The sequence below is a fragment of the Empidonax traillii genome, unplaced genomic scaffold (assembly GCF_003031625.1).
Source record: "Empidonax traillii isolate 1590-97213 ecotype Southwest subspecies unplaced genomic scaffold, ASM303162v1 scaffold96:size1206935, whole genome shotgun sequence".
In the NCBI taxonomy this organism is placed as follows: Eukaryota; Metazoa; Chordata; class Aves; order Passeriformes; family Tyrannidae; genus Empidonax; species Empidonax traillii.
The window spans coordinates 1,061,346-1,081,139 of record NW_020955289.1 but is presented as its reverse complement, the minus strand read 5'-3'; the positions used below and the strand labels follow the sequence as shown (position 1 = coordinate 1,081,139).

Here is a 19,794-nt window from a genome sequence, read left to right as displayed (position 1 = left end):
TACTACAACATTATTATTTCATTAGCATTCATAACTTGCTTTTGAAATTTTGTTCTAAAAAACATTTTAAAAAAAGACTGGAAGATTATTTATTTAATCAAGAACAAATATTAAGCTGTCATTAGTATTTTGATTGTGGTGATCCTAGTAAGAATTCCTATCTTACTTATTGCACAGACCTTACTGAACTACTTTGTGAAACCTATTTCAATGTTGAGCAAAATCATACTGAGAAATGTTTTGTTTCCCTCCCCCCTTCATGTTTACTAGGATGGTACGAAACAAAAGCGAGAACGGAAGAAGACTGTGTCCTTTAGCAGCATGCCAACAGAGAAGAAGATCAGCAGTGCAAGCGACTGTATAAACGCGATGGTCGAAGGCTCTGAGCTCAGAAAGATTCGATCCAACTCCAGGGTGTATCACCGATACTTTCTTTTGGATGCGGATATGCAGTCTCTGCGCTGGGAACCTTCGAAAAAGGATTCTGAGAAAGCAAAGATTGATATTAAATCAATCAAAGAAGTAAGAACAGGGAAAAATACGGATATTTTTCGCAGCAATGGAATATATGACCAGATATCAGAAGACTGTGCATTTTCAATTATATATGGAGAAAACTACGAGACACTAGATCTTGTTGCTAACTCAGCAGATGTTGCAAATATCTGGGTTACTGGCTTAAGGTACCTGATTTCCTATGGAAAACATACTCTAGATATGATAGGAAGTACTCAAGATAATATGCGGACTTCATGGCTTTCACAAATGTTCAGTGAATCAGATGTAGATAATTTGGGACATATACCCCTATGTAATGCTGTACAGTTTATAAAAGACTTAAATCCTGGTTTAAAAACTAACAAAATTGAACTAAAATTCAAGGAGTTACATAGATCTAGGGAAAAAACTGGTACTGAAGTAACAAAAGAAGAGTTTATTGAAGTTTTTCATGAGCTTTGTACCAGACCTGAAATCTATTTTCTGTTAGTTCAGTTTTCAAGCAATAAAGAATTTCTAGATACCAAGGATCTCATGATGTTTTTAGAAGCAGAACAGGGTATGGCACAGGTCACAGAAGAAATAAGCCTTGAAATTATTCAGAAATATGAGCCAGCCAAAGAGGGCCAGGAAAAGGGTTGCCTTTCTATAGATGGGTTTACGAATTACCTTACTTCACCAGACTGCCACATATTTGATCCAGAGCATAAAAAAGTTTGCCAAGATATGAAACAACCCTTGTCTCATTATTTTATAAACTCATCTCATAATACGTACTTGATCGAGGATCAGTTTCGAGGGCCTTCTGACATCACAGGTTACATTCGCGCTCTAAAAATGGGTTGTCGAAGTGTTGAACTGGATGTGTGGGATGGTCCGGATAACGAGCCAGTGATTTACACAGGGCATACAATGACATCACAGATTGTCTTCCGTAGTGTGATTGACATTATTAACAAGTATGCATTTTTTGCTTCGGAATACCCTCTTATTTTGTGTTTAGAAAATCATTGTTCCATTAAGCAGCAGAAAGTGATGGTACAACACATGAAGAAAATTCTGGGGGACAAACTGCATACACAGTCTCCAAACATTGAAGAGACTTATCTTCCATCACCGGAATCACTTAAAGGGAAAATTCTAATCAAAGCAAAGAAGCTTTCTGCTAGTTGTTCTGGACTGGAGGGAGATGTTACAGATGAAGATGAAGGAGCAGAAATGTCACAGAGAGTGGCAAAAGAGGGAGTAGAACAGCAAAACTCAATGACTGGGAAACGATTTCAGCTCTGCAAAGATCTCTCCGAGTTGGTAAGCATATGTAAATCGGTTCAGTTCAAAGAGTTTCAAGTTTCATTTCAGCTCCAGAAGTACTGGGAAGTGTGCTCTTTTAATGAAGTGCTTGCTAGCAAATATGCCAACGAAAACCCAGGAGACTTTGTAAATTATAACAAGCGTTTTCTCGCAAGGGTTTTCCCCAGTCCTATGAGGATTGACTCTAGTAATATGAATCCCCAGGACTTTTGGAAATGTGGTTGTCAGATAGTAGCAATGAACTTTCAAACACCTGGCTTAATGATGGACCTTAACATTGGCTGGTTTCGACAAAATGGAAACTGTGGCTATGTCCTTCGTCCTGCTATTATGAGAGAAGAAGTATCCTTCTTTAGCGCAAATACTAAAGACACCGTGCCTGGAGTTTCGCCTCAGCTGCTTCATATTAAAATAATTAGTGGGCAAAACTTCCCTAAACCCAAAGGATCAGGTGCCAAAGGTGATGTTGTGGATCCTTATGTCTATGTCGAAATACATGGAATCCCTGCTGACTGTGCAGAGCAAAGGACGAAAACTATGCATCAGAACGGGGATAATCCAATTTTTGATGAAAGCTTTGAATTTCAAATAAATTTACCAGAACTAGCTATGGTGCGTTTTGTAGTATTGGATGATGATTACATTGGGGACGAGTTTATCGGGCAATACACTATTCCCTTTGAGTGTCTACAGACTGGTTACCGGCACGTCCCTCTGCAGTCTTTGACTGGTGAAAGTTTAGCACATGCTTCCTTGTTTGTGCACGTGGCCATTACTAATAGAAGGGGTGGTGGGAAACCTCATAAGCGGGGCCTCTCTGTGAGGAAGGGCAAGAAATCAAGGGAATACGCTTCTATGAGAACATTATGGATTAAAACAATAGATGAAGTGTTCAAGAATGCCCTCCAACCTATTCGGGATGCTACGGATTTGAGAGAAAATATGCAGGTACAGTTTGATAATGAATTTACTGGTTCTTATGTGTGTCTTTGTATTATGATGCATATCGAATATATGCTTTTAAGAGTGTTGTACGTTATGCTGTTTGAGTCTGATTCCGAACGGCTTCACAAATGGATTATGTCAGAGCAGCCTTTTAGGTAAACTGTCTGCTGATGAGACCTTGAATGCACATGGGTATTTTGTTGAATGTGAACTGGAAATGTGGCTCCAGTGTTAGAACTCAACTCAGTGATGTTGACTTGTCCTATGCCTTTGAAGGAATATGAGAAATACACTAGAAAAATGTGTGTCAGTATTTTAGTTTTTAAAAATTAACTCAAGTATAAATTAGGAGGAAAATACAGCAGATAGAAAAAGAATACTGCTTATTAGAGACCACCTTGTATGTCCAAGTGTATTTAGCATAGTTTCACTGTTTTTTCTTTATTCACAAATAGAAGGCAGTGCTTTCAGAAAGACCCATTTGCTTTCCATGATTCTTCCTTGTAACATGTTAGAAATTCATGGATTTAGCACTAAGGTATTAGAAGGCATCTTCTAGAAGAAATTGTCTTACCTTAAAGGTCATGTATTAGTAAACACATTGAATTTCAGAAAAAAGTACAGGCTGAGGTGCTTGGTTTTGTGGAAGCCAAGAGATCTCACTTCAAAATATCCATTATTTGGAGATTCCAGTAGAGATTCCAGGTAAATAACCCCTTTTAGAAATAGATTAAAGTTGAGGAGTAAAGGTGTGTTCCTTTTAATAAAGCTTTTAACTATCTATGAATTTCTGATGGAATACTAGCAGTGATCAGTAAAATTAAACGTAGTAATTTCAAATGAAATGACCTGTTAAATCCTCTTGCTCTTAGGCAGTGTTAAGGGGAAACTGATTAAAGAAAATATCTGAGTCTTAATTCTGGATTTTAAAGACATATCAGATAAATTTTCTTCTTGAATAATCTTATATTAAACAGATTTTAATAGTAATACAATTCTAAAACTAATTTTTCTTCATATGAAAGAGGCAATTAGTACATCATTATGAAGCTCTCCCCCTTAGTATATAAAATCGAGATACTAAAAAATAATTAAAAAAATAGGGGGACTGTAATTTGACTTGTTTCATGTTATAGGCTGCATATAAGGTGAACTTTACCTGTAGTTAAGCTATTGAAAGCTAGAATTCCGTCATTAAAGGATACTGTATTTTAAGACAGTTTTCAAGGAAGAACTGACTTTAGAAATCAGTGAAGACATGCAGTTTTGTGTAGCTACTTCAAACTGTTTACTATGCACGCTGCAATATGCACAGTATAATGATGTAATTGAAAACAGACTCTACAGTGTGGTTTCTTTGAACATGAGATATTAAAAGGTATTCTATGTATTTTATTCTATCAATTTGAAAGATGTGCTATCAACTAAATTTATCAATATAATCTCTCAAAATGCTGTAAAGAAGATATTTTATACTTTAACAGGTTATATACTGTGCACAATTTAGGGTTGTAACCTGTGTAACTAAGGTTTTACTGGTAATAAAAGTAAATAATCCACTCAATTAAAGTACATGTCAGCTTGTAACAGGGAATGTGAGGTTTGTTTCATTCCAAATTACTGAAATTTTGCATTCTAAATTGTTATTGACCAGAAATAATATTGCCACAAACCAGATTATAAAAGGGCAAAGTTGATGGGTTTGTGTTTCTTTAATATAAGATGAAAGAAGATACAAAAGGAAAGTGTGTAACAGTGAGTTTAATAGGTTCTCTAAATCTATATGCAAATAGCCTTTTTGTTCCTTTTGTTCCTATGTTTCTGTGACAAAAGCTCATGTCATAACTTGCTGCTACATATTAATCACCGATAAAAGTATAACATGAGTGATTAAACAGAATGTGATGTTAAATGTTTAAATTATTCAACAGTATGAGGAATGGTCTCTGCATGTAGAGAAGTCCAAAGGCAAGGGTTGTAGTAGGAGTATATGCTAGTGCTGTCTTGCCTACCATTAGTGAATGTATACATTCTCTGGTCCTCATTAACCTCTCTGTAAAACTGTTTTTCATAATGGCTTACCCATAATACTTATCTCAAACAAAATACATTTGAATGGACTTCCCGATGTCTGTCTTTTCAACTATGTAATTATTGTGTCATTAAGGTGTAGTCCAGTTAATAAAAGTAGTTTCTGTTTCCTGAACATTTACTAGATGCTATTAAACATTTACTTCAAGTACAGTGTAAGTGACTGTGCTAGATGCAATTTAGCGTTCACATAATTTTGCATAAATATGTTATATATGCATATTTTGAAGTCTGCTTCAGTATTTTTCTCATAAAGGGACAGCAAAATATTTCATATTTGATTCCCGTTTGCATTAAGGTTGGCATTATGTCTTTCCAGGAGACCTGTCCACAAATGAGTATTACCATGCCAGCAATGTGAAAAGGGCTTTTAATTAAAATGAAAATCTCTGTCAGATACCCTGCTTGGGTATGACATGAGAGAAAGGAACACTGAGCACATTTGTAACTTAAAATATACCGTATTTTTGTTTTTGTTTCCTACAGGAACACAAACTCCAGACCTGCCATAGATCACCAGCTCCCAATTGGTACAAAAATCCTAAATTCAATACAGTGCTGACAATATTTGCACCATGGAACTTCAGTGGCTACTTGGAGTCCCATTGTATTTCTAATACTGTAAATTTTCTCCAAGTTTAAACATATGGTTTTACATTCTACCATACTGGATATAAAATATAACTGTGATAAATCTTAGGGAAAGGTACAAAATTGGTATTCTTTATTTAAGTACCTTAAAAATTCACTTAAGTGTGATTCTATGATAGGAATACATCGATAATGGAGTGCTGGGTTTGTGAATCACACCAAATGGGAGCCAACAGATCCACAGCACGTCTGGACTGTAGTTCAGGTATGTTTAAAGTTACAAATGTGCTGAATTCCTTCCACTTCACTTTGCTTAATTGGGACATTCAGCATCTAATATTTTGTTTCTCTTGGTGGCATTTTAAAAATGTTTTTCAAATGTCATAGAATTTTTCAAAATATCTAACCAGTATGTTTTAGAAACTGTTTATTTGCATGGTTAATTTTAGCAGTGATAGGGAGCCGATATACTTGTTCTAGATAGATGTTTTTTTCTGTGGCATGTATTGAATTGTTTGAATTTTTAACATTTTTAAAAAATATACGTGCAATATTGGTTGCTTTGGAAAACGATCAGTTCTTCAGGGAAAAGCTGTGGTAATCCCACAGTGTAGCTCAACTTGAACAGTAAAGTATTTTATCCTGAGAGAATGAGACTTTAAATTTCATATTTAACTATAAAGGAAATTCTTTCTTTCCTTTTTGCAGAATGCAGTAGTTTCATTCAAAGAATTATGTGGCCTCTCTCCTGTAGCAAATCTCATGCAGTGCATTTTGGCAGTGTCTATGCACTTGGTTGGGCCTGATAATACACCTTTGGTAGTACTGAATCTCAGTGATCAGTATCCGACTATGGAGCTCCAAGGGATTGTTCCAGAGGTCTTGAAAAAGATTGTAACAGCGTATGAAACGGTGAGTAGTTCTTTGTCTTATATGCTATTTGAAAGACTTTAAAAAAAAATATATCTAATATCAAGTGCCATGCCTGTTTTGAAAAGTCATTTTAACCTGTGACTTCCTATTTCGTGCTTCATTACATGTACTTGAAAGTTATTCCCAGGAATGTACAGCAATTGATAGTGTTTTCATACAGAGTAAAACAGAGAGATTAATATACTGCATATGAACACGTTTGTACGCTTCAGAAAGCAAAGTGATTATAATAAAGAGGATTTACCATGAAGAGGATGTATTAATTTACCAGTTTTGCAGTAACTAGAAACCTATTGTGTATCTGTAAACACCTTATGTTAATCTGCTGATGCTACATTTTCCACTTTTTGGACCTTGATTTATTTTGGCTTTGACTCAACATGGAATAAAAAAATATCAGGCACTGCTTTTAGGTATTTTAGTTTTATAAGCACCTCAAAGTGTAAAATGCTACACATGCATTTTTATTTTCCTTTTCTGTCTCTTCTTACAGATCTCATTTAATTAGGCATTTTTCCATATGTAAGCGGCTGTAATGTTAACTTCAGCCCTTATACTTCAGTAAATATGTAAATTGTGTCTTTAGAGACTAGAAATTAAACATGCTGCAAGAAGGGAGGAAGGAAGAACTAATTCAGTGATAAATAATGATTTACATCAGCCTTGTATTAATTTGAAATGTGGAAAAATGTCCAGATGAGTGTGATTTGAACTGTCCTCCTTACTTCCACTGAAGTAATCTGGCACAGAGTAGTTGATTATTTATTAATTTTATTTAATGTTTTCTTTCATTTGGTATATCATCTGATAATAAGTAAATGTTTGTAGGATAATTTTATGTTAATCTTAATGAGAATAAACTAAAATGAGAAACCCCACTTGGCAGGCCCAAGTCACTCACTATTTAAAGAATGAGAACAGAGGAAAAGAAATCAGTAGCCCAGTTTCATATATATATTGTAAACTGTTTATTAAAGAAAAAGTAGCTTTAGAATTATGCTATACCGAAGTCCAAAAAGCAGTCATTGATAATTAGCAATTTAGACAGAGTTTGTATAGTTCAGTGATGCTGTAAATAAAACAGAATTTGATTGGAATGGTAGCACAGTTAGAAGGATATAGTGATATATCCTCTTAGTGGTGGCTTACAGGGTATCGCTATAATTAGGATGCAAACAAGCTTGATTGTTGGGATTACACCTCTAATGCATAAGTAAAGAAGTTCTGTCTTCTTGACCAAAATGTCTCTACCTGCAGTTAGTTCTGATGTGGTGATATTGGTTGTTAGTTATTAAGCTGTTCCAGGTACTTAAAATCTTATTCTAAGTTTGGAATAAGTTTTTTGTTTGAGTGTCACTTGAAGGTGACTTGTGACTCCAGAAATCTTCACAATTTGAGGTTGGTTTCTCACATTCCCCCCCCTCCCATCTGACAGGCTATACAAAATTTGAATATTTGTATACTTCAGAAATCTGTACTTTACTTTCATATGTAAGAATATTAAAATATTTATTTAGTGTTAAAAATGTTTCCATCCTCTCTTCCCTAGAAGATACTCAATTTTGAACAAAGAGTACGATAGTGCTTCTAGCTCTAAATGATAAGTAAATTTAATATTACTTAAATAAAACTTGAAATAATGAGATCCATTTTATTTTGTGAAATTTGAGTCTTGCCAATACTCTATTCCGTTTGACAAAAGATTTTAAGCAATTAAAATCTGTCAGGTATACTGTGAAATGAAGTCAGCCATGGGAGCCATATTCCTATGCTCTTATTTTTGAAAGCACATTGTGAAACAGTGGGAGACATCTGTATCGTACTTTCATCAAATTGAGAAGAGTTGTGAAGCTATATAGTTCATATATTGGCATTTGCTGTAATGGCAGAGGTTTAGATCTGATATTATTATAGATCATGGGAGAGTTGTATGGTTTTGGTGTAAATTCATACAACGAGCCCTCAAAATGACACATTTTACCTCAGTTGTTTGTTTTAGCTTGGGAATATTTTTGTTGTGATTAATTAGTATGTGAGTGTAAAATCCTGCTTAATAGTGAGAATCTTATCCAGAATTGAGAAAGGACAGATGTACTGTTGAAGTAAGGATTACCTGCTTGTCTTATTTTCTGCTGGCTTAGGCCTCAGTATAGGTCAAAATTATGTAACCGTGTACTTCCAGTGTGTCAAGTCCTGTATGAAATAGTGTTGATAACAAAGATAGTGTTAAATATTTATTAAACAAACCTTGGTTAGTACCATAAATGCATAGGCTTGTCATTACCTTGTGTGCCCTCTCAATGTGGCACATGTAATGGCATTCTCAAAGTGTGGCTCTTTCAGGTTCATGATGTTTTCATCTAATTCTTATTTGTAAGAAATACTTTCTTTTTTATAAACTGATAATAAACCTAGAAAGCAATATTCAGCTGAGATTTTAGTTCTTCAGAGTTTGTTTACATTGGGAGTGCTTAAAGGACTCATTGTTGGTCTGTAAAGTGAGAAAGGATGCAAGATCTTTACAACAGGACAGTCAGACTACACTGAAATAATTACAAACACGTCCAATACTGCAAGGGCACATGAAAAGGAGAGAATATCTTCAGCGTAGTACAGGTACATATATTTTTTTAAAGAAACAACGAGGCAAATCATAATAAGTTAGTATATCACTGGATACTTGGTGTCTTTACCTTTAAACAAATAGCACATAATGCTTTCTGTAATTGTCTGTATTAGTGGAGGAGCTGTAAGTGATCAAGGCTAGTACTATTCATGGGTTAAAACCTTTTACTTTTATCCATGTTATAAGAACTGGGGTATCTTTTCAGGATAAGAAAACCAAATATAACAAGTAGTTTTTTAGAAAGGCAACAGTTTAAGCTGTGTATTTTTCTTTCGCTTCTCCGTTCTCCTGAATATTTTTCACCCTACCATCTTTTCACTGTTTAACAATGTTTTATTTTTCCCTCTTGTTCATGAACTTCAGCTTCCTTTATGTGATACTTCAGCATGCACTCTGTTGGTGTCATCACACCCATCACTGATCAGTGCTGCAGATTGAAGCTTTGGAGTTAAGGCAAGTGCCTCTTCCACGACATTGCATGTTTTTTTTAAATATCTTATAACCTTTAAGATAAACCGTAAGTAAGCCTTAAGAAGTTATGCTATGGCAAGACAAAACAAAATTATCTTGCCCTAAGTCTGCAGCATTATTCAGTGATGAGTATAATAGCACTGCAAAGATATGCTAGAGGAGCATTCAAATGAAACCAGATACTGTTGAGAATTTGACTGTGTCTCTCTGCCCTTAGTGGAGGATGAAGTGCCCCATCTGATGAATATAAGGTTTTCTGAACTTTGGAAGCAGGCATTTACTTCTCAGAGAAAAACTAACACAAAATAGGCAGATAACTGTACCTGTGTGTAAAAGATAAAGTAATGCTGCTACAATAATTAGGATTAAATGTTATTAAATCCTAATTAGATAATGCTGCTAATTCCTTTTTTTTTCCCCCAGTTTCTAGGGGTGGTGGTGTGCGTTTGTGGTTTTTTTTGGTTTTTTTTTTTTTTTTGTCTGCAGACTGCAGTATAGGAGGTCTGTATTTGATTTAAGTGAAATCAAGTAGGGTGAATAGATTTTGTATACCTACGTTAGGGAGGGACTTTAGAACATGGACTTGAGGACTTGGTGGTGGAGGTTGTGAGATAATGAAAATATGAGGTATTAAAAGAGAGTGAAGTTGTTAGGTTGGAAAACACCGTATGGTTGGTGATTAGTAGCACTGTAGTTACCTTAAATCCAGTTGCTTTATTGTTGCCTCATTTCAGCTGCTGACTTAATACAGCAGACTGCATATGCAATCATACAGAAGTTAAACTTTATGTTATGGAGTTTGAAATTTTGGCGATGACATAAACTAAATATGATAGTCTGTATTTGGAACTTGAATGTGTCTGTCCCATACGGAAGTTGTTAGTTTGACACTAAACCGTGTAGAGTTATGGACTGGACAGGTACTGGTATGGCTTATTAAAAGACAAGCTGAAATGGGTTGATTGTCAAGGTTTTGGTAAAATGTTAATAGTTTTCTCATACTTCAGCTACTTCACAAAAGTTCAGCTACTGCTCAAAATCTTAAATATTTTTCACCTTCAAAACTCAGTGCGATATTCATATAGATGAATTGGGTGGAGCACCTCTTTATCAGGCATGTTGGATTGAAGCTCATAATTCTGAAGGAGGCACTCTTTCCCAGGACCTAAGAAAGAGTCATTAGCAGATCTGAGTTATGCTTAGCTCATAAAATCTGTATTAGTTACCTTGTTGTTGTTGTATGTCCTTGGTTATGGTTACTTTGCAAATAAGGTAAGAAGGATTACAGTTGTTGTGCTGTGGTTACAGATATCTATCTTGAGAAAACAAGTAGATAAGACTTTTCTACTTCGTCTGTCTACTAATGTGCCAGAGTTACTTGGTTGAGAAGCTTTTGTTCCAGAAACTGCCCAGTAAGATTACAAACTTCTGGGGTAACCGAAAAAATACTGGATCTAGTGCTGGTAACTACCAGTTTATCTCCTAAATCTAAGTGAGTGAATAGGTTACTTCAACTCTATTTGATCTTAATACTTCTTCAGCTTTCTTTTGATCTAAATATTCAGTTTCTGACTCTATCAGAGGAGGCCGAGTTCAATGTGGTCACTAGTCTCTTGTGTTAGAACTCAATCTTGGATCTCATTTGATTTTAAATTGCAGTGTAGCATCTGACCACTGTCTGCTTGTGCACTTGAAGAAAATCCGGATTTTTCCATCTGGTACTTTTTCTGAGGAATACTTGACTGGCATAGGCCATGATAGCTGTGTTGTGTTTTCCAGTTGGCTCAGAATGTTCTTCTTGAACCCGTGTCTTCTGCAGTTGAGCTCCATGGGTATTCCATGTTGCGGTTTAACTCTTAGCATTATCTGGCTTATAAAGAAAACAACGTAGGCTTTGCACAGAAGATTGAAAAACTATCATTCCTTGCTTTTACACTTAAGAGCATAACTGCTCTTAAAAATAGTTTAAAAAAATCTGCATAAAAATAAGTAACCTTGTTAGATAAGAGAAGTAGTCAAAAGAACAGACATCAGACACTCTAAAGATACCACATGGGGAGCTTGAAATAAATATGTACTACTTATCAAAAAAGACTTGAGGAGGACAAAAAGAGGAGGTTCTTGTGGAAAAAAAAATAAAAAAAGGCATCTTCCAAAAAGATGAAGTCATGTGCAAATGGGGAAGACAGGATAGATATTTAACCCTGCCATTTTAAATAAGAAATATGAGAAAACTGAGAATAACCTGCACAGACTTAGAAATAACACTAACTTCTTTTCTGAATATACCAGAAACAGGAAGCCTGTCAAAGAGTGTGTAGGACCACTAGTTGATCAACATATAAAAGAAAGCCCCAGCTAAAGAGATAAAACCGCAACACTAAATTAGTTTTTGCATACATTTACCTGTGGAGATTAAATTTCCATATGAAATGCTTCTTTGTGAGTGACTCATTGGAGAATTCATCTTTAACTGAAATGCTGGTAGAAGATATTACACAGGAACGGCAAAATGAGAAAATAATGTACCAGAAAGAGGTGATATTTAATCAAGAGTTCTGAAAGATCTCAAGAGTTATGTATTAAAAGTGCTAATCATTGTGTGTATCCTCTCACTTACAACTGACTATCAAAATTGTTAGTGTGGTGCCAGTGTTTTAAGAGATTTCCAGGGAAGATGAAGAAACTACAGATCAGGCAGGCTGACATCTGTACTGTGAAAATGGGTAGAAACTGTTTTGAAGAAGAAAATTAGAGGAAACATGGAGAAACGTGTCATGTTGGGGAAGAGTCAATACAGCTTTTATAAAATGAAGGGCTTATTAATCCTTTGGAGTTCTTTGAAGTCAAGAAGCATGTAGACACAGAAGATCAGTCTGGTTGGATTTTCCAAAGCATTTGACAAAGTCCCTTTTCAAATGCTCATGTTGAAATGAAGACACCATTAAATTTTTAGCCTTTTAAAATTCTTAGATCTTCTCTGATAGCTGAAGTGAATGTTGAACTTAACCTGATGTTCGAGCAGGAAAACAACGGTTAAAGGCAGTTGCTTGTATTGATTTTTGCATTAGGGTATGTTTTTCCAGTAAGCGGATTAGAGATAGCAGGTATAGCTTCCACAATTTTGATCTCGCTAAAGTAACGAAGTACTCTTGAACATGTATGAATTAATGATGCCTCCAGATTTGCAAAGATCATCAAGGTGTGAGGTATGTGGCTGCTTAGACTTTCAACAACTTTCTCAGTCTTAGTGGTAGATTGTTATAATGTGTGTTAAAACAGTAAGTTTCAGAGTTGGCAATACAAACGCAGCATTTCAATTGCGATTACACACACTGTCTCACTATTTCCATTTCTGCCTCTGGCTTTCTACTGTATTCTTGCTTTCATTATCAAATCTCTGCAGAGTAGAACTGTCTTTATTTAGGTAATAAATGGATACAGTTCAGTGGTGAACAGATCTAAGGGAAAACATACATCATTCAGTGGAATTTAATATTGCAAATAGCCCAGGTAATGGTTTTTGCTGTGTTTAATAAATTATAATAATTGTAGATCCTGTTTTTTGAGATGAATTGAAATTGTTACTGACTGTGTAGTTGTTTGTCTGTCACAAAAACTGATGGAAAAATAAGTATTGATGGAAAATATAGTGAATAGCTTGGGCAGTTTCTTCAGAAGGAATTATGCTGCTATTATCAGTTTTTATTTTCCTGTTTTATAACAGAACAGTCATGAACGTTGTAATTATGCTTCCAAAAACAGAACTGCAGATGATAACCTCAGCTTATGCTGGGCTTTTCAGTCCACAAGGGCAGAAGCAAACGTCTAATTTTGGATTCTCAGACTCCAGTGCCAAATGTTGTAAAGTATGAGCTGTTTTGCATTGATTAAAAAGCTCCAATAATGACAACTTGATGCTTCTGTGAAGTCAAGATTTCTGCATTTTTTGTTCAGAGCATGAAAGGGGAAGCTTTTTGTATCCTCCTGCTAATCCCATTATGTCTAATGGCTGACTCACAGTATTCATAAGAGCATAAAATAATATGGCTGCTTAGGAAGAGGAGTTCATGTAGATTACTGTCCTCTTTCTAATGTAGTCCAACGGAACGTTTATGGAAGAGCATAAAAATAGGTCAGATGCATTAGCAACTTCTCTTAACTGTTTTCCATGTTTCCAGTGGTAGTTCTCTTTTCCTTTCTCAATAAATTCCAAATCTTCTGTTTGTCTTTTTGACTCACATCTGTGTGAAAACATTTGTGGTACTGACAGTTTTAGTTTCAGACAAAACATTACTTGTTAATTTTTTCACACAGATGATAGATTTTTCTTGTTATACAGATACAACATATTTTCATATACATGTGCTTCTTTATTGTCCACTTTTTGTATAGTTTTTCATTCTATCAGCTTTAGCTTAAAAACTTAAAAAAATCATTTTGCTACAACAACCAGAGTATCAGGAAAGCGAAGAGAAATGACTATTGGATTTAAGAGTTTATTGTCATTGGGCACATAGTTTAGAAGAGAGCTGCTGATTATTACATTTACTCTACTTTACTCAAGACAAATTAAGAAATAATAGAAGACTTTTTAATGGATAACTCGTGGACTGTTTGTTCCTTTGAAAAATTTTCTTGACCTGTGGGAAATCTTAATTCATTTTGGGATACTGGAGAATTAAGAACAGATTATATCATATTTTTTCTCGGACCTTCAAGAATTAGTTTTGGTAAGGGGATTTCATCCCTTATGCTCCTGGGCTCTATTATGGCATAATCTCAGCATGCTTCTTTCTGAAGACAAAAAACCCTTTCCCGTGTGTTTCCTAGAATGTAAAACATTCCAAAAAGAGGTGAGAGGGGAAAAGGAAGGCTGAGAAAGTTAAGCCATGGGTCTATTCCTGTGTTTTTTCTACTTACAGAGATATACTGCCACTGTCAGTGAGGTACAGCATTACATTTATATTGTAATATGCCAGTGAGCTCAGGAAGCGTAATGGAAATTTCATCTGCATTTTTCTTGGAAAAGGACAGTGGTTTAAAGTCTAAAGAGAAACATAATGCCTAATTATATCATAATATATGTTAAGATTGTGGGAGGTGATCCTTCTGCCCTATTCAACACTGGTGAGGTCACATCTGCAGTGCTGTGTCCAGTGCTGAGTTCTCCAGTACAAGGGAAACACAGACATGCACAAGAGAGTCAAACAAAGGGTGACTAAGGTGATGTAGCATCTCTTCTAGGCTGGAAGAGCACTGTTCAGTCTGGAGAAGAGAAGGCCGAGGTGGATCTCATCAGTGTGTATAAATGCCTGAAGAGGGCATGCAGAGAGGGCAGAGACAGGCTATTTTCAGTGGTGCCCAGTGACAGGAGAAGAGGCATGAAATTAAAAACAGGAGGCTCTGCGAGAACATCAGGAAACACTTTTTGGCTATAAGAGTGGCTGAGCATGGAAACAAGTTGCCCAGAGAGGTTGTGGAGATACTCAAAAGCCTTTTGGACACAGTCCTGAGCAGCCAGCCATGCTAGGTTGCCTTGCATGAGATGGGGGATTTGGACCAGATGACCTCTTGAGGTCCCTTCCAACTTCAATGACTCTGTTTCTTTGCTAAATTTATTTCCTTGCTTAGTTGAAGAAATATTTTCTGATTTAGACTAAAAACCTTTTGCTAAAAACCTTACCGCTTTGAAGGAAATTTAGTTTGATGTGAAGAGTATCCCATCTATACAGAAGAAGCAGTCATTTCTTACCTTGGTGCTTTGGACTGTACTTGGATAGTAAAAAGATCAGTTGTTTGTAGAGCAGCTTTGAACTTTTTGTGCAAATTTATACCTGATTTTTATCTATAATGAAGTTATTATTGATCGTTGTCTTGAGCCAGCAAGCTCAGTTCTTTTGACTGGTGATGTCAGCTTTACTAAAATCCTTATTTACATAGAGTCATTGAGGTTGAAAGGCACCTCTGGAGATCACCTAGTCCAACCCCCTTGCTCAGAGCAGGATCTGATAGACCAGGTTGCCCAAGACTGTGTTGAGTTGGCTGTTGAATATCACTGAGGACGGAGACTCCACAGTCTTTCTGGGAAGCTTCTTCCAGTGTTTCACCACCTGGATTCCTTCTGAGCCTTCTCTGTTCCAGGCTGAACAGTCTCTGCCCTCTCAACTTGTCCTTATATAAAAGATGCTCCAGTTCCTTAACTCTTTTTGTGGCACTGTCCTGGACAGTAAGTCCATATCTTTCTTATACTGGAAAGCCCCAGATTGGAATAAATGTAAAGCAATGAATGTTTTTTACTTATTAGAAGTCTACTTCTCTTGTTTGTGGTGGTCCTGGTTAAAAGTTGAGTGTTCCAGAATGTTTTAAGTGTGGTGTCCACACTGTTAGAACACCAAGTTGTGAGGTTTAATATGAGTTTACAATCTGATTTTACAGTAATTTCTTTTCTTCTTTGCTATAACACCATTCTTTTCCAGCAGAAAATAGAAGGCAGCACGTGTAGTTTAAAACAACTCTTTATGCAGCTGCAGAGCAAGCTGACCATGGCAGTTGTCACTAAAAGGACTAAGAATAGTTCTTTAGCTTGTTCCAGTGCCACAACAAAGATGCCTTCTGGTGCATTGACATTGAATAGTGGGCTGCTTGGATACAGTTTATACATGCATTCAATTGTATTTTGAATTGAACTGACCATATTTTGTTTGAGTTCCTGGTACTTATAATGGTTCTTCAGGTCAAAGTGTTTATATGCTGTCCCTACCAGAGTTCCTTTCTTTGCCGTTGTTGCCTGGAGCAATGGTAGACAACTCTGTGCCACGCATACCTTTTGAAGTGGTGCAGATACTATTAGCAGCTTATGTATTAGCAGTTTGGGATGCCCTATGTTTGATTTCCTTTTTTTTGAGAAGTGCTATTTTGCTATTGGTGCCATTCGTATTATCCTGGACTTAATAAAATCTCCGGACAATGCAAATTACATTTTTCTTGCTACTGTTAAGAGCTCCATTTTGGCCTCTGAATGCTAAACTGTTTTCAGGAATGTTGTAGTTTGTGGTTTCAGAATCCTAATATGCTGAGATTTGGGTGAACGTAGAATGTGAGCACCATTTTAATGAAGATTTGGTTTATACCTACTGTAAGTATAGTTTCAGTGTTGCTGTTGGAATGTGAGGCTAACAGTATTGGCAACACATATTCACAGATTTTGAGATGTAAATGTGTGGTGTGCTTTACTTGCTAAAAATAACATTCATCCTTGGTGTTGCAATTCTGTCAGTTGAAGGTATTTTCTCTCACTGAGTTTCATCAGCCAGACACAGTTTATCATTGGCTGGTTCTTCTGTTTTAAAGTGCAGCTGATGTCTCTGTTGGTGTGCTACCAACCAGTTCCACATGTGGAGGAATGACTAAATCCTGGGGGTTTTGAAAGATTTTTTCTCAAGATCTGTAGTCTTTGTTAAATACAGTATTCAAAATATGTAGTGTTAAGTTCAATCTATATGTTTTCCCTAAGTTGAAGGCATAAACAGGATGGTTTTTCTTCTACCAGAAGACTTGTCTTTGTGAGCCTCGTAGAAATTGATCTTCATTGTTCAAATTCAGCTGAAATGGAATGAATGGTCTCAAAAACATGCATTCATACATATGTATGAGCACTTTCATACACGCATAGATCTACACAGTGTTAGTTCATAGCATTTATCTCTTTCAAAGAACGGTAAAACCGACTTAACAAACTTTTGAAACATAAAAAAAAATATTCTAAGGGGTTGTCTAGACATGTATCTATTTTTAATTTTCTGTAACTGTCTTAATGACAGAGTTCTATTTTGCTGAGAGGGAGGATATATTTTTTCAGTATATGACTTTTTAATTTGGTTTGTGAAGACAGTGTCATGTAAGTGGTGAATGGTACAGGTAACAGTACAGTTACATCAGTTTGAAGCAAAAATTGTGATTTCTAACCATCACCATTGTCATCTTTTTAAGGCAGGAACAAAATATACTAATACAGATCTCCAGCCCTCACTGAGAGCTCTGGACTAATCATTTAGTGTTTATTTCTAAAACCTCTTTTTTTTTTTTTTTTTTTTTTACATCTTTCTTGACATTTGTCCTTTTGTTAGAACTTATGGCAGTTTTTCTGATAACTAGGTAAAATGCTTGCATGATTTAACAAATAGAGTTGGAAGAATAGATCAAACTGACAGCCTGGCCTCTGAAAAAATGTGATGACTTCAAGGCTCATAAGGCATACCTTTCTGCATTTCCCATTTTCCATTGACCAGCAGAAAAATAAAAAAGAGCATAGTCTGGTATGTAATGGGTACCAGGCAAGTTCTCTGGTCATACCAAGACTGGGATGTGGTGGTGGGGTGGGAATTGAAGGGAGAATTGAAGCAATTCCAGAAAGCGTTACAAATTCTGTATTTCAAATATATTTTTGGATATTTTGAATATTTACTTCCAGAAAAAAAGCAATGTCGGTTAGAAATGGGAATTAGGATTGCAAAAGACTTGCTAGAAAGTATAGCTTACTAAACTTCATATAATATCTGTTCGTTTCTTATAACAAGCATGGGTAATTTGCAATACATTTTTAATGGTCAGTTGGTAACTGCTTGTTCCCTATTACGTTTGTTTGCATTTCTCTTTCCTGTTTTGTCACTGATAATATTCTTAAAGTTGGCGGTATTTAGCAAATAGCTGGTTATTGACTGGCTTTTTCAGTAGAGACTAGTGCAGTATATAGCAGATTCTACCTGGTCTTTCTCCATTTCCACAACTTATTTGCCTTGAGAATTCCCTGTCTTAATCTGCTGCAGACATACTGTTTTTCACACTGAAGCTGCTGCTTACTCATTGTTTTCTATTTTGCTTTTATATCAAGCATTCACATACATACCAGTATCATTTGGATTAGGCTAATTTTCTATTTAAATATAGCCATTTATACTTAGTTGTTCCATATGCTGTGTCTACCAAAAGTCTTTCAGTCTCTGTTAATATCTACATGAGTGTTTTCATGATGTCATAATTTTGGCCTGAACACTAGAAAGGATTCATATGTTCAAACACTCCATAAGAATAATTTAACAGCTGAATACATACTAAAAGGTGACTGCATGGTGAAGAGCAATGTAAGAATGAAACTATAATGAACTAATACTATTACTTTATTAATCAAGCACAACTAGAAGGTGCATCTATTCATGCACACAGCTTACTGTTCCATTATTTTCTTAGTGAAGAACATAAGAAAATCGGGGTGTTCCACAGTATTGATCAAATGGTAGTGGTAGACAACCCCTGAATTATTGCTAGCTCAGTTAACTTTGCTCCGCAGTGCTGTTAAATACAGCTTGGTATGTATTTTAGAGACCTAAGATAAAGAAAGTAACTGTTACTGGTCCTGGTAATATAAAAATGGATATTAGAATAATTTGTCACATAAATGCAGTGACATTTTTTTCTTCTGAAGTTGAAAAGTGGGCATTGCTTTTGATCTCAGAGTATTTAGCAGCTTTCCATACAGAAACTGTGAAATATGAAGTTGGCATGTTACTATAAATTGTTCTTCCATGTTAGCCTTGCTGTGATGAAAGAGCACTACTACAGTGATTAGTTTCATTTCTTTTCATCTGCAGAACTAGTGCAACTTCCTTGCTTTGTCAATACAGACAGTAAACAAAAAGCAGTAATGTAGGCGTTTTTATTCATCTTAGAATTCTGTTACTTCTGAAAATCAGTGCAGTGTCTCAGAGTAAGTTTTCTAATCAGCTGAGACTTGTTCTTCACTACTTCAGAATTATCTGATGTACATGCAGAGTGTATTGGGGGAAGCAGAGCAGATAGATGTGTTCTGTGTCTGGAATAGGACCTAACTAAGATGACTTAAAAATTACATTATTATACATATGGGGTCGGGAAAAAATAGGGATGTTGCAATATTTCTTACAGTTCCTACAGAACAAATATTTGAACAGGCAGCACTATTGGTCTCTCTTTTTTATGAACTCCAGTCAAAAGGGTGCTCAGGTGAAAGGAATCTAGTCCTTATTATTGTGTATTAGCATATTGAAAAAAACAGAAGCCATATATGCTCAGCATTTCATTTTTTAAGGGGATTTTCAATGCAGCAAAAAATTGATTTACAGCTTCGTTTCAGCTAGTTAGCAAAATAACACCAGTTACTGGAAGTATATTTGTGATGGACATCAGCTGTGTTTTAGTTCTCTTGATTTAAGGTCATTGCAGAAGCAGATGTGCTACATGACATACATATTGAAACAGGCAAAATCCTTGCCTTTCAAGCAAATTTATAG

The 19,794-nt window shown here is 35.7% G+C and overlaps 1 protein-coding gene across 2 annotated transcripts in view; it reads left to right on the top strand.

The window, feature by feature from the left end:
• Positions 1-19,794, top strand: part of PLCL2 (phospholipase C like 2) — a 107,189-nt gene that overhangs the window by 61,376 nt on the left and 26,019 nt on the right. Inside the window, exons 3-5 of one of the 2 annotated variants that reach the window (XM_027881832.1) lie at positions 271-2,757; positions 6,145-6,348; positions 9,359-9,442. In XM_027881832.1, coding sequence (XP_027737633.1) covers positions 271-2,757; positions 6,145-6,348; positions 9,359-9,433 — 2,766 coding nt within the window. In that variant the 3' untranslated portion in view covers positions 9,434-9,442. Of the gene's footprint in view, positions 1-270; positions 2,758-6,144; positions 6,349-9,358; positions 9,443-19,794 lie in introns of those variants that run through there. The other variant, XM_027881831.1, reaches the window with a different exon arrangement.